The sequence below is a fragment of the Vanellus vanellus genome, assembly GCF_965231255.1.
Source record: "Vanellus vanellus genome assembly, chromosome: 3".
Lineage (NCBI taxonomy): Eukaryota > Metazoa > Chordata > Aves > Charadriiformes > Charadriidae > Vanellus > Vanellus vanellus.
In genome coordinates this window covers 78861381-78874679 of record NC_138907.1, presented here as the reverse complement: position 1 = coordinate 78874679, position 13299 = coordinate 78861381, and the positions used below count along the sequence as shown (strand labels likewise).

Genomic DNA, 13299 nt, shown 5'->3' with positions numbered 1-13299 from the left:
TTTGCTGAAATCTGGTCAGTCCTGTAAAGATCCAATCCTGCAAACGTATGCAGACAACTTTTTTAATTTGGGGGAGTAGTCCCCAAGAGTTCACTGAAAGTCTTATGGGATGTGTTTTCTCATATTGTTAAGGATTTTCAGGATTAGGTCTTGAACCATTATCTTTTTTGTAGGAGTTCTAGTCTAGCAACATGCATCAAGTTGAATTTAATTCCATGAGGTATTTTTGGTAATATTCTGTTCTGCATAAACAGGGTCGGACAGTATGACGTCTTGCATATTATCAGGACCCTGTTTCTCAGTTCAGTTGAGGTTAGCTCTAAAATAACCTGCATGATTTACAAACACTTGCTACCACTCCTTGTCACACACTAAGGGTTTAACCTGTATGGATGTGTCCCTTCGTCATCCTCCTTTGCGAAGGATGAAAATGGGGCCATACCCACACCACAAATTACGTCCTCAGCCTGAAACCCATCTGGCTATGTGGAATATCAATGAGCACTTTTGGGGTTTTTATAAGAGGCAAAAGAGCATTATTTTTAATCCACTTGAGAAAGAAAGCCCAGCACATCTGCATATGTGTTGAAAGCCACAGCACAATCAGGAACCAATTCTACAGTGTGCGCCCCGGACCCGACCATCATTGCAAAGTGCAGAGCTGTGCCCTGCATTGCCAGATCCACCTGGGGATCGCTCCTGCCCGGCTCCCCCACTTTTTAAAAATGCAAACAAAACCAAACCCAGAAATTCTGCATTTTCTAAGAGTGCCACAAACTGTACTCCAGACAGAAACGGCTCAGGGAAGGCAGCCGACAGCTGAGTACGCCAGACACCGCGGGAGCCATCCACCCCCTCTTCAGCGTGATGAGAAACATCCTGTCAGAAACACTCTCTACATTTGGGCTTTTCTTGAATGAATTATCTGTAAACAGTGACGGGTTTATCCTGCTGGGAGCCTGTGATTCCTTGTCGGTGTTTATAGATGTGCTTGATAGAAGAGTCGTGATGGTCAAAGCTCATCAGACAGAAAGCACGATGGCATCGTAGTTCCAGCCTCAAGTCTATTAGGGCTGCTCCCTCTAGTGGGAAAAAGTACTTAAGCTGCAAGAAAAACACCCTTTTTTCCCCTTCTTTTCTTTTCTATTTTTTTTTCTTCTTCTTTTCTTTCTTTTTTTCTTTCTTTTTTTTTTTTTAAATGAAAAATCAAGTTTTCCAGATAGTGCAAGACATGGGGCAATTCCCATCAGCCAATAGGTGACCAAATGCCATGCTTTTCCAGCCCTTGAGCATTGGTGGTGGAGCTGGAGCCCAGTCCATGCAGGTCAGCGGTTATTCCTCCGAGGCAGACCCGTGGCAACTGAGGGACTCTTGGTTCATCTTCCAGCAGTCCTCAGTGTATGCCGTAGCTGTGTTTGTTTTTGATTTCCCACTTCTGATTACAAAAATAGGACTTACTATAATCATAATAATATTAATGATACAAAATAATTATTGTAATTATAGACTTTTTTGGCAAATTATTAACACAAAGCATCCCAAAAGATCCCATTGGATTAAAAAAAGGTGACGATGCACAAATGTTAAAAAAGACAAAGTCTTTGTTAAAAAAGACAAAGTCTTTGTTAAAAAAGAGGGAAAAACAATCTGCAAATTAATGCATTTCTGTAAGGCAACACGTTACCTTTAGTTTTCCATCTAGATTTAGGTCAGGTTCTGTTGTTGTTCAATAAATTGTTAGAACTTGGCTTGCTTGAGCTTGTCAATGTGGTAACACAGTTTCAGCGCAGGTCCCAGTTTCAGCCCCAGGTATTTCATGATCATGTCACTTTTCAGCAGCAACAAAGCATTGCCGTCAATCTCCTGGTTTCAAAAGAGAGAAAGAGAATCGAAATGTGCTAACCCCCTTCCAGTGCTGTGTCCTGACACCTGAAGCAAGGTGAATCAGAAACAGCATGCCTTTTAGAGTAGAGCTAGCTAAAATGTCATGCATTTTGAAATGTCATTTAAAAAATTGAAAGCTGAGGTATGATAGAAGGAAACTCCAAAGGACCTAATCAAATAGTACTTTTTATTCTTCAAGGAACTGTAAGGTTTGTCTGGGTTTTCAATTATTTTGCAATTAAAACGTGGATTTTAAAAAAAGCCAGGGTTGCTCTAAGCCAAATTCTAGGAAAAAGCGGTAAACCTTGAGAGAAAGCAATAAATGATAGAGAGGAGAGGGATGTGGCCTCATGAACTGCTAATCACACACCTCTGAATCTTGTTTCCAGCTTTGTCCCTGGCTATCTGCATGTTTCACATATCCTCAGTGCACTTATATCTGGTGAGATATATGTATATACAGGTTTCTTTTTCTTAAATTGAAAATCGTAGTAACTTGCTTATTTTATTGCATTTATTAATAAAATTTATTCAAATTTAATTTAACCATCATATAAGTGGAGGAAATTACCACCAAGTTTTTTATCCCAGACTTGTTGGCTTGAAAACCTTTTGAAATCACGAAGTGAGCACAAAGCAGCTCGGGTGCACAGAGAAACGGACTGTTTTACTATGGACTGTAAAACACAGAAGCTTTCAGCTACACTGTGCTTCCTTGGATCCTGAGCTTGTCTGTTTTTTCCCAGCTATATCAGTGGATGTGCTAAAAAATACTACTTCTCCCCACAATCTCCACCACACTTACGTACTCAGACCATCAGAGCTAAAACATAACGAGTGGCATGTGTGTCTGCATAGATACACACATATACACACATACTAATGCTGTATATATTGTATTCTGGTTTTGGTGGTCAGATCTTTCCTTTGTGATCCATTGCTTACTAATTAAGCAATACTGTGGATCCTAATTTGCCCTGATCATTATTATTCCATTCAGTAGGTGATTTAGCTGATGAGCAGTTAAGGTCACTTTCTGATTAACTCAATCAATTAATGCTCTTCATTTTGCAACCCCCACTCTATCCATAATAGAAACGCTCTTCACTTTCCCCGTTTCCTTCCCATTATTTTAAGGAAGCTAAGGGAAAGTAAGAATAAGTATTACCTGTAATTAATATTTGCATAAGAAAGAAAAAAAAACTCCTGGAACTGTGGTGCCATAGGGTAAAAACACTGTCAAGGGTTTGGTGCGGAGGCAGCTGTTTCTAAATGTTGAGTTCAGCATTTTGTGATTTCCTTTATTATTACCATGTAGGGGTCAAAATTAAAATCCATGACAAGAGCATGCCGGAGGGAGCATTCACATCCAATTAAATATCCCATATTAGCCATGTCCCTGTGCAGATTGTTGGCTTGACTTCTCTACAGTATTACTGTGTCAGCCCTTTTAAAAAATAATTTTAAAAAAGAAGAATTCGATAGCGTGGTCCCCAAATCTGCAATAGCCCCACCAGAAGATCTTGGATCAGATCTGGAGCTGGTAAAATTCTGTGCCATCAGTGCAATTAGCTTGCTTCACGTGAGCTGAGGTCTGGCCCACTGCTGGTTAGAATATTGCAGATTATCGCCATGTTCCTGGAAGGGGATGAACACAGCAAACATATGAGCTGCGAGGTCATGATACGGTGGATATAAACATATATCTTCCACCTGCAAGAATGAGTATTACTGTGTTTGTGCCAGCTTCTTGCTAGCACTTGTTCTGAGGATACTGTTCAAAAAGCAGAGTAACCCCTAAACAAGCCCTGTGCTATGGAAACAAGAATTGCACCTGGTGGTGGATGTCCCCTAGGATGAGGCTTTTAATAAGAAAGATTAAATTCCCCATCTTCATGGGTGTTAAAGCACTTAATTCTGAGTAAAATGAAAGACTTCCGAAACTATATCCTGCTTGGGAGACATATATATATCCCTGCTTTTGTATTCTGCAATCTCGTGAACAGACACCAACCCCGGTAAGGCCACCGCCTGCATCAGGAGTGCAGCGAGTGTCAGCTCAGTGGTCAGTGCTCAAACATTCGAGATGAAGAAGGTCTAGGGAATGCTGCATGCTCACAAGTCTGATGTCTAGCACAGGCAGAGACAGGTTTCTGTTTTAATAAACTGCATTAATTATGTTAAACTCAAAGATTTTTGTCTCTTTCATACATGTATTTGTCTCTTACATACAGTGATTTGTACAATCACTGGCCATAATTAACCTGTCAGACCATAACATTACTTCAATCCCTTCCAGCTTGAGTTTTCTACCTGCTAATTCCCTGTGTAACTCTTTCCCCTCCTCCATTTCCCTCCCTAAGTCTTTCTACCAAGACTTTCTTGCTGAGAGAGCACTGCATAGGGCTTTCACGCAGTGCTGCTACGAGGTCCCTGCCCGGCCAATGGCTCCTTTGCACAAGACCAAAAGTCAGTTATGGGCTAGGCTTTCCTCAGCACTTGTGTCTGCTGAGGGAGCAGGGAACAGCAGAGGGGACGTAGTAGTCAGTTTCATGGTCTTTGGTGGACAATCTCCGGAGCTGCCCGTGACAGTGCTCCTTGGGTGCCTTAGCAAGAAGAAAAGCTTCTGCTCCTGGTGGGAAGTGCAGAGCCACGGTCGTCCTGCAATGCATATGGCAGCTATGGATAACACGGGCTGCACCTCCTCCCTGGGAGAGCCGGCTCCAGGGGCTGAGGCCAGCACCCAAATGGCTCGATACAGAGGTGGGAGTGAGCGCTGCCTGCCCACAGGGTACCCCCTCCCAGCCGTTTCTTCCTGGTGGTACCACCACCCTCTCCGTCCCCATGTCATAGCTCAGATGAGTTGATTGCCAAAGCAACAATTTCAGGTGATAGCTGGGCCTGGTCAATGACAGTAAGTGCTTCTAAGTAAATTATGCACCTGCTTCATAGAAAGATTGAACATACAGGAAGATATGGCTAAGGTTAATGGACTAATCATTCGTCTCTCACCCCTGGGGTCTCCATGCTAATCCAGATGAGATTTGAAGGCTGAAAAATTGCAGGGACATATATAACTCAAAGGCGTAATTGAATTGAGTTGTGTGGCAATCTTACCCAGGTTCCAACACCTACAGCATATTTTACAAGGAAACCAATGATAAGTAGAGCCCATGGGTGCTGGGTGTTCAACAAAAGATGACAGGGACAGTCTTTAGTGGCAATTTAGCTTGGTCTCTTTGGTCACAGAGCAGCTGTAGTATCATGGCATGCTCCAGCTGGCCCACGACTGCCTGGAGCATGTCACTGCCCCGTTGCTAGATAAAAGCATGCTGTGCCATCCTTTGCTCCAAGTGGAAACTAGACTAAACTGGTGCTTTTGCACTATTTACAAGATGAACTTTAAATGTTTCTCTTCTTTGGGATGTAGCTGTATGCCTCAGACCATGGCAATTCTCTCTCCCTTGCACGAATTTTTCTCTTGAGGCACAGCCCCTTCTGATAGCCTCAAAAAGTCACGCTAAAGCAAGTTCCTTTAAATCTGAAGGTGGCTTGTTTATCTGCCTGGTTACCCACATGGCCAATATAGGCCATGTTTTCATTATCAGCTTATAAGGCATATCTGACTTCTTTGCAGAAGGCAAGGAAAGTAGGCTGGCACCTGACCTGTAATTGTAGATTTTGTCATAGCACCACTGGGCCTGCTTCTGCTGTTCTCATCCCACCAGCCTGTCTGCAGAATGGCATATGACCTCAATACCTGCCCAAGGTGAGCAGACATCAAAGCCTGTGTTCATCTTCCTTTTCATCTGCTCCTCAGCTGCCTCCTCTCCTCAGTATCTGGAAACCCTGCATCCAGGGTGTAGCTGGAAGTCTATCAGTTGTCTCCCTCAGCTGTTGTCTGCAGCCCCACATTCCCACCTGTCCCTGCTGGCCCACAGGCGAGGAGCGGGACCTGGTGATCAAGCCCTCTCGCTTTGGAACCTGAAGCACTGATTAGGAATCAGGACTGGGAAGCTTTTCTCTTTTAGGCCTGGGTCCAGGCACTTACATCTGAAGCTATGACCTCCAGCTGAACATAGGTGAGTCCTTTTTAGGGTAAAATCCATTTTCATAGCCAGACTGAATTGATCAAGGAGGGATGGAGGAGGAGGAGGCTGAAGATGCTATTAGATGCATTGGTGCCACCTCCATATACAGCAGCAGAATAAGAAAGTCCACATCAGATGTGTGTTTAGAGTTTTCCCCTTTACTAATTAAGAATAACAAAATTTCCACCACTGGAGATAGTCTAGGAAAAGCAACTATCATATTCTCCAGTGAGTCAGCAGGTCTGTTAAATTTGGTTACGTAGTTGCATAATACCGAGGGGAAAAAGATTAAAAGCTTGGCTGTTTTGGGTTTCTCCTGCTAAATATCTAGAGACACATAAAAAATGCTCTTCAGAGAAGAATCATAGGTATCCTGGGAAAAAAAATGTCATTGAGATGAGGCTTTTTTGTGACAACGTGACAATGAAAAATGAGCACCAGATCCTCTGTGCTTTCTCTTAGGCTTGGCATAGAAACAATTTATACTGGTGTAGTTGGGAACAAATAGCGATCATTTTCTCAAGACATTGTTAGGGTCTCCCCACTGAAAAATAGAAATAGAAATAGAAAATAATAGGATAGGATAGGATAGGATAGGATAGGATAGGATAGGATAGGATAGGATAGGATAATTGGAAGGGACCTACAACGATCACCTAGGCCAACTGCCTGACAAATTCAGGGCTAACCAAAAGTTAAAGCATGTTATTAAAAGCTTTGTCTAAATGCCTCTTAAACACTGACAGGCTTGGGGCATTGACCATCTCTCTAGAAAGCCTTTTCAACACCTTGCAGGTCCCTGCGTTCAACCTGGCTGAGCACAAACACTGCCTATAGCAGCTAAAGACAGCCGAGGGGGGGTGTGTGATGTGTACCAGCTATCTCTTGGGATTGCCCACACACTTGGCTTGAATTACCCAGAAGTGGTATGGGCAGCCTTCTACATACGTGTTTTCTGAAGAGCTCCACGTGGGGACCTAAGGCGTGAGGGTCTGCATCCTTCACAAACCAAACCACATCATCCACCGTCCAGGTCAAAGGATTCTTGCTTGATGGCCGAGCCGCATCTTGTTGTTCTGGTGAAGGACTTGAGGCTATTGGTACAAAAAAGCCCACAACAGCACATTACAATGGCACGCAGAAGTTTCCTTGGTTTCTGAGTGTACAGTGGTACGGCAGCCTCACTGCGGCGTTGGACGTTGGATGTGTGTGTGCAAGTATCAGCCTGAGATAGTGGGGTGGGGAAAGAAGAGGACTTGGAGCAGTTTCCAATCTGACTGCTTATCAGAAGACATGATCCCAGCTGGGAAATTGCGTTAAAAAACATGAAACCCTCAGGTTCCTGCTGGGGAAGGAAAAATGTGCCAGCTGCCAGACTCTTAAACCGAGCTGCCCCTGCTGTCTGATCTGCAAGCAGTGGGGATTTTGGCTCAAGAAGACACCACCCTCCCACCTGGAGAGAAAGCACTTCAGCATCAAACAAAGGAGTTTGCCATTGAATGCGAAGGCTGGAGGATAAAATCAGGATTTAGCAAATAGTTGGGTTTTTTTCTTCACATTCAGAACTTAAAGGAAGGTTTCCAGTCAATACCCTCCTAATCTTAGGCTCTCACAAAGCTTGCAGTCCCCAATGAATGCCTATTTGGAAAGCTACTAAAACATGTGAAGATGAACACTGCACATGTGACTTTTTAATGGTATAAGCCCTGGATGATTTAAGGCCATTTCGGCTTGCTGTAGCTTTAAATCAAGTGAATAAAGGCACATTGGTATGAAAGTGCATTTATGTTTTTATTCTTAGTCTCTGCAGAATTATAAATCTCAGCCTCCACGTGACTATAATTTGCACCCCCACTTACGCTGCTTCACTATTACAATAACTATATCAATGCTAGGTTACAGGAAAGCTGTTCAAATTTGTTTATATACACACCAAGCAAACTTTGCATTAGCAGGCAGCAGCACAGATTTATAAAATGTTACTTGCCCAGACCTGCTCATCTCTTTCTGTTAAGGCCCAGTTTTTAATGAGGGAGGTGCAAATGGTAAGCCAGCAGGCATTACAGAAGACAGAAAAGGAAACAGAAGGGTGCAAGTAGAGGGGGACCACAGATACCTAAACTGGAGCCTGGAGAAGCCCCGGGTAGCCAAGATGACAATCAGAGCTGCTGAGGAGAGAAGGGCTGAGCTCTCCAGAGAAATACTGAGCTTATAGAGACAGGTGAAATGTATGAGGATCCCCATGCATGACTCAAAACACAGTCCTAATGCGTGTGAGCAAATGTAGTGGGCTGGGTTTGTGGCGTATGTAGATTGTTATTCTATTGACTTCAGTAGAGCCATGCTGGTTTATATTAGCTGAGGATCTGCCCATATATGCCCAATAATGGCTTTATGTGCATATTGGTCCTTTTTTTCTTGCCACCATGCTCATCCTACGGTATAATGTAATGAGGTATATTTTGCAGTTATGAAGGATGAACTCCGGAAAGCAGCAGTGCTATGAATATGCAAATCTGGTCGATGGGCTTCATAATGGGATGTGATGTAAATATCATGATAATTACACTCTCATTTGCTAAGTCACTGTTCTGGATATAAAGGACAAGGAATAGCCGCAGGTCCTCTTAATTAGACAGCGAGGATTGGTGTTCGTGTGGACTCAGGCGACCCTGGGCTCCACTCACAGAATAAATGCAATACACAATGGTACAGACACCATCTGGAGCCTTTGGCATGAAACGATGAAGACAAAGAGTGCAAAATGATCAGGGTAATCTTGGCCAACCCCTGGATCATCAGTAACATCCAGTAACTTTGTCAGGGACAAGTGAGAGAACTAAGACTTGTCCTGGAGGCAGAGGGATGAGTATTTCTCCCTGCCTGATCTGATGATGGACTGGGTACCAGCTGATGTGTGGAGATACTGTGCACCTCGGCACCTCAAGCCAAAGGCAGGGAGAAAACTAGGCTTTCACAAACCAGGTGGAAAATAGAGGGCAGGGTGAGAAAGGTTTGGCTGTGCCCAAAGGATTACAGAAGTTCCTATGCTACTGCCATAATGTGGTCGGGGGAGATGTGCCACGACTGAGGATCACATTTTTTCTCTTAAATTCGTATGAATGTAAGGAAAGCCCAGGGGGCTTAGCCTGGGATTCACACCGGGCGCAGAAAGAGCAGCCCCCGGCCCAGTCACTCCTGCCCGCAACCAGCTGCTTCCAGAAATGCCAGGAAAGGGCAAAGGGAACAGAAAGCCCCCAGGGATGTCAGGAGCCTTCATGGGTATTGGAAATATCTGCAATGAAAGGAAGGGGGATGAGAAGAAAAGGTTGAAATGACAGGGGAATTCTATTCACTCCTTCGCAATCTAGCAATCAATACCATAAATCTTATTTTTTAAAGACAAATATATAAATGACCTTTCTAAAGAGACTGCATGGCTAGAACTGTTCCAGGCCCCAGCAGATGAAGATAACCCTTTCAAATCCCTACCTGAGGTATAAGATAATAATATAAACCCAAGAATTATGTGTAGATACTAACTCTTCAAAGATTGTTTGGTCTTTATTTACCTACCTAGAGTCAAGTCTTGGACTCTCTGCTACTTTTTCATGAATTAAGATGTGTTATTTTACTTGTATGTAAGGGGCTACTTTTAAACATTGTCAGTAAAACTGGGCTACCACCAGCTTGCAGAAAAATGTCCCAAGCACAGTTTGTAGCTGTTGAGTCTGGAAACAATCTGTTTTTCCATGTCATAGAATCATAGAATTGTTATGGCTGGAAAAGACCTTTAGGATCAAGTCCAACCGTTACCTAACTCAACCAGGCCCACTTCTCAACCATATTCCTGAGCACCAGATCTAGATGGCTTTTAAATACATCCAAGGACAGCGATTCAACCACTTCCCTGGGCAGCCTGTTCCAGTCTTTGATAACCCTTTCAGTGTAGAGGTTTTTCCTAATGTCTAACCTAAACCTCCCCTGGTGCAACTTGATGCCATTTCGTCTTATCCTATCGGTTGTAACTCGTGAAAAGAGACCAACACCCACCTTGCTACAACCTCCTTTCAGGTAGTTGTAGAGAGCAATAAGGTCTCCCCTCAGCCTCCTTTTCTTCAGTCTAAACAACCCCAAGCCCCTCAGCCATTCCTCATAAGACTTATTCTCAAGACCCTTCACCAGCTTTCTTGCCCTAATATATCTTTTAAATATCTTTTAAAATGTATTTTGTAGTTTAATTTACTCTGGCTTTTTAACATCGTAGTTTACACATTTAAGTGTAATCTCTCTATTTACGAAAGAAAATAAATCATTTCATGTCTACACAAAGGGATGGGGTTTGTTTCAATAGCCTTATTTTACTGAAAGATTATATTAAGCACAAAAGTGTTTGATGGCAGCAGGGCAAGTACTATGCATTTTTTCTTATCTGAAGGTATTCACACTTAACCTAAGAATTAGATAAATGAGGAAGCCTCATGTCTCCCGGGTATCCTATGCCATCCTGTCATCAGAATTAATCAAGATGATAATGAATACTCAGATTACAAAGAGATGGGAGTGCTCATAACCAATAATTATTTTTAGAGATCGTAATCTAGGTCAAATCCAATTTCCTGTTTTTGACAGGTGGCAAAAATTTGTCAAATTAATGGAATGGGATATGGAAATTTAGGTAATCAGAGGGAAATACTTCCCCCTCCTGCCTGAAGCGGTGCTGGGGAAGGAGACTGAAGAGGAGGAAGGTCTTGGGGCATCTCAGTTGAGAGCATTGCCTCCGCAAATATGGCTGGACATACCACGTCAGTGGCCAAAGCCTGGCAAAGACAATGGAAAGATGTGGCCTGGCTTGGTCTGAGCTCTAACCCCACGCAGGCTTTACTCTGCCCTGCACCTCTGGCCTTGGGACCTTCCTGAGAAGGAGGATGGAGAGAGAGAAAGCCAACAGCCAAACAGCTGCAGAGGCATGACAAGGAAACCCAATGCTAAAATGGAGTTAAACCTGCGAAAGAAGGAAAGATAAATAACAGACTCCCTAAATATGTTCTTGGCAAACAAACAGAGCCCAGAGGGAGTACGGTCATTGATAGATAAGAGTGGAAAGGGAGTGACAGATGAACTTTAATATTGCTGCAGGCCTAAATGATTTCTTTGCCTCAGGGGAAGGGGGTGGGAATGAAATTTTAAAAGGTTCTATCTGATTGCACTGGAGCAGATAATAAGGAGCAGCAGATCTACTGAAACTAAGCAGAAGTAGCAGGCCCTCAAAGGCGCAGAGAAATGGGAAACATTTTAAAAAACAACCAACCTCCCACTAGAAACAAGGCCAGGAGGAAGGCTTTGTAGAAGATGCTTTTCTAAAAGTCTAGGGCACACCAAGCAGGAGAAGAGCAGAGGCATCAGAAAAGCAGGCATGTGGGAGAACACAATTACAGGATATTTACGGGCACCAGGGGGGTTGATGAGCCACAATGAGCAGAGAGCTCTGGAAAGAAGATTGGGCTTAGCACCTCAATTTCTCCTGGCAGGCGCTTGCAGGAGATGCCGTGCACCACCTGGCTGGTGGCCTCGGCCCCACAGCATGGCAGGGCAGAGTCGTCATCCCACCAGCATGGCAGCTGCTCCTGCTGCCGCCATGGCACACACTGCATGGGGATGCAACATCGTGGGTGCTCCTCTGCCTGCTGCAAGAGCAGCCCAGCATCCAGCTGTGTGAGATGCAGCCATGGGCTGGCGTTAAATATTTATTTGGGCTTTTCTTGATTTGCCTCTCTTTTGCGTGGCGCCGGGGAGAAAATAGGCAGCTCACTGAAAGCATGAAATCTTTCAGGCTTTAAAAGTCCTCAAAAACTAACAGGCAGGCTGTGTTTGCCAGAGAATTGGTACCCAGCGCTGAACCCCTTGGCCACTGCCTTGGGGAGGTGCTGGATCCAGCCCCTGCAGGCTGCTTGCAGCATTATTCTGGAAAAAGAGAAACTTCAAACCCTGTGCCCCCAGATGTTTTCAGGAAATAAATGTATTAGCGAGCAGGATTGCCTCTTTAACAAAGGCCCTCAGGTGATAATAATTAACTGCTAATATTGGATAATAAAATCTACATAAAAATAACAAGCTACAGGGCAAGGTTAAGGTTATTATGTTGTGGTCGAACACGCAATTCTTCATACTTGGAATAAAGGCTTTGTTTGTTATGTAAGCAGGCTTGGAAAGGTTTATGATGTCCTTGACTATTCCTTCCCTGATTTAAGAGCTTCAATTTGGCAAATGATGACAGGAAAGTGCATGTTTATCTGTTAGCAGCCCCAACTGGCTTTCTGAAATAAGATTTTTTTTTTTGTTTAGAATTTTTTAGCATAATCATGGAGAAATAGACATTGAGCTTCTGATCACATTAATGAGAGCTTTGAGGTTTAATCTCATCCATTCCGCTTGAAAGATATGTTCTGCTATGCACTGAGATATGTTTTATGGTTGTGGTTTTTTCCATGATATTTGCCCACCATGATAAATAAGGCAAGCTATTTTTCGAAAATATCCGTAAATAAAGAGGATTGGTTTGAGGTTTCAGAGAGAAATTCTTCCTCTTTTTAATGAGTCCTGCCCATCCCTGCCTTGTAAGCATGCAAACTGAGGAGGATAAGAACAGACTGGCATGCACCACTTTTACTCATCTTTGCTCACTTACGATTCAGCAGCATATAAATTATCCCTAGAAAGAGGAAAAACACACGCAGAAGCATTGTAGCGAGAGTGCAGATTCCAAAGACCTTTGCAAGAGAGATTTTGCAAAGACAGTAATCAAACTCTAGTGTGGCTGCACTAAGGCTATTATAGAAAGTTGTGTATTTTAAAAGTCTGGGATTGCCAGCAAAAGTGGAAGCAGCATGGTGGGTGAAAGCATGATAGCTGTGAAGAAATACAGTCTTTAAGGAGGAGCAGGCAATGCTTTGTAGGACTCTACAGTGGGAATTCCAGTGTTACAGGGCTGACACTATCACAAATGGAGTAGGAGATGAAACCAGGCTGTGACTGGAAATCGCACAGTTTCTTTAACGCTAGAAGTGATATCTGTGGGCACCTTGACTTCATGGGCATCACTCTGTTGCCCATCACAGCCACTGAAAACTCCCTGGCTGTGTCTGAGAGCAAATGGCTCTACTCTCCCTCAGAGGACCCAGGTCCTGCTATGGACTCTCTGCTGGAGTCTCCAGAAAGCAGCTGAGTGGATCAGAGTAAATGTGATGGATGGTGGTGGTACAAACATCCACTAACTGTTTGTACTGCCGTACACTGGTGAAGCACAGGGGTTTGTTGTTCCTCC

General features: G+C 43.6%; 1 protein-coding gene across 1 annotated transcript in view; it reads right to left on the bottom strand.

Moving 5' to 3' along the window:
* Positions 1–1737: 1737 nt before the first annotated feature.
* Positions 1738–13299, bottom strand: part of SCML4 (Scm polycomb group protein like 4) — a gene marked incomplete at both ends in the record, with an annotated part of 48454 nt that continues 36892 nt past the window's right edge. The window contains 2 exons of the mRNA XM_082481482.1: positions 1738–1863; positions 6924–7069. Of these exons, the coding sequence (XP_082337608.1) occupies positions 1738–1863; positions 6924–7069 (272 nt within the window). The remainder of the gene's footprint in view (positions 1864–6923; positions 7070–13299) is intronic.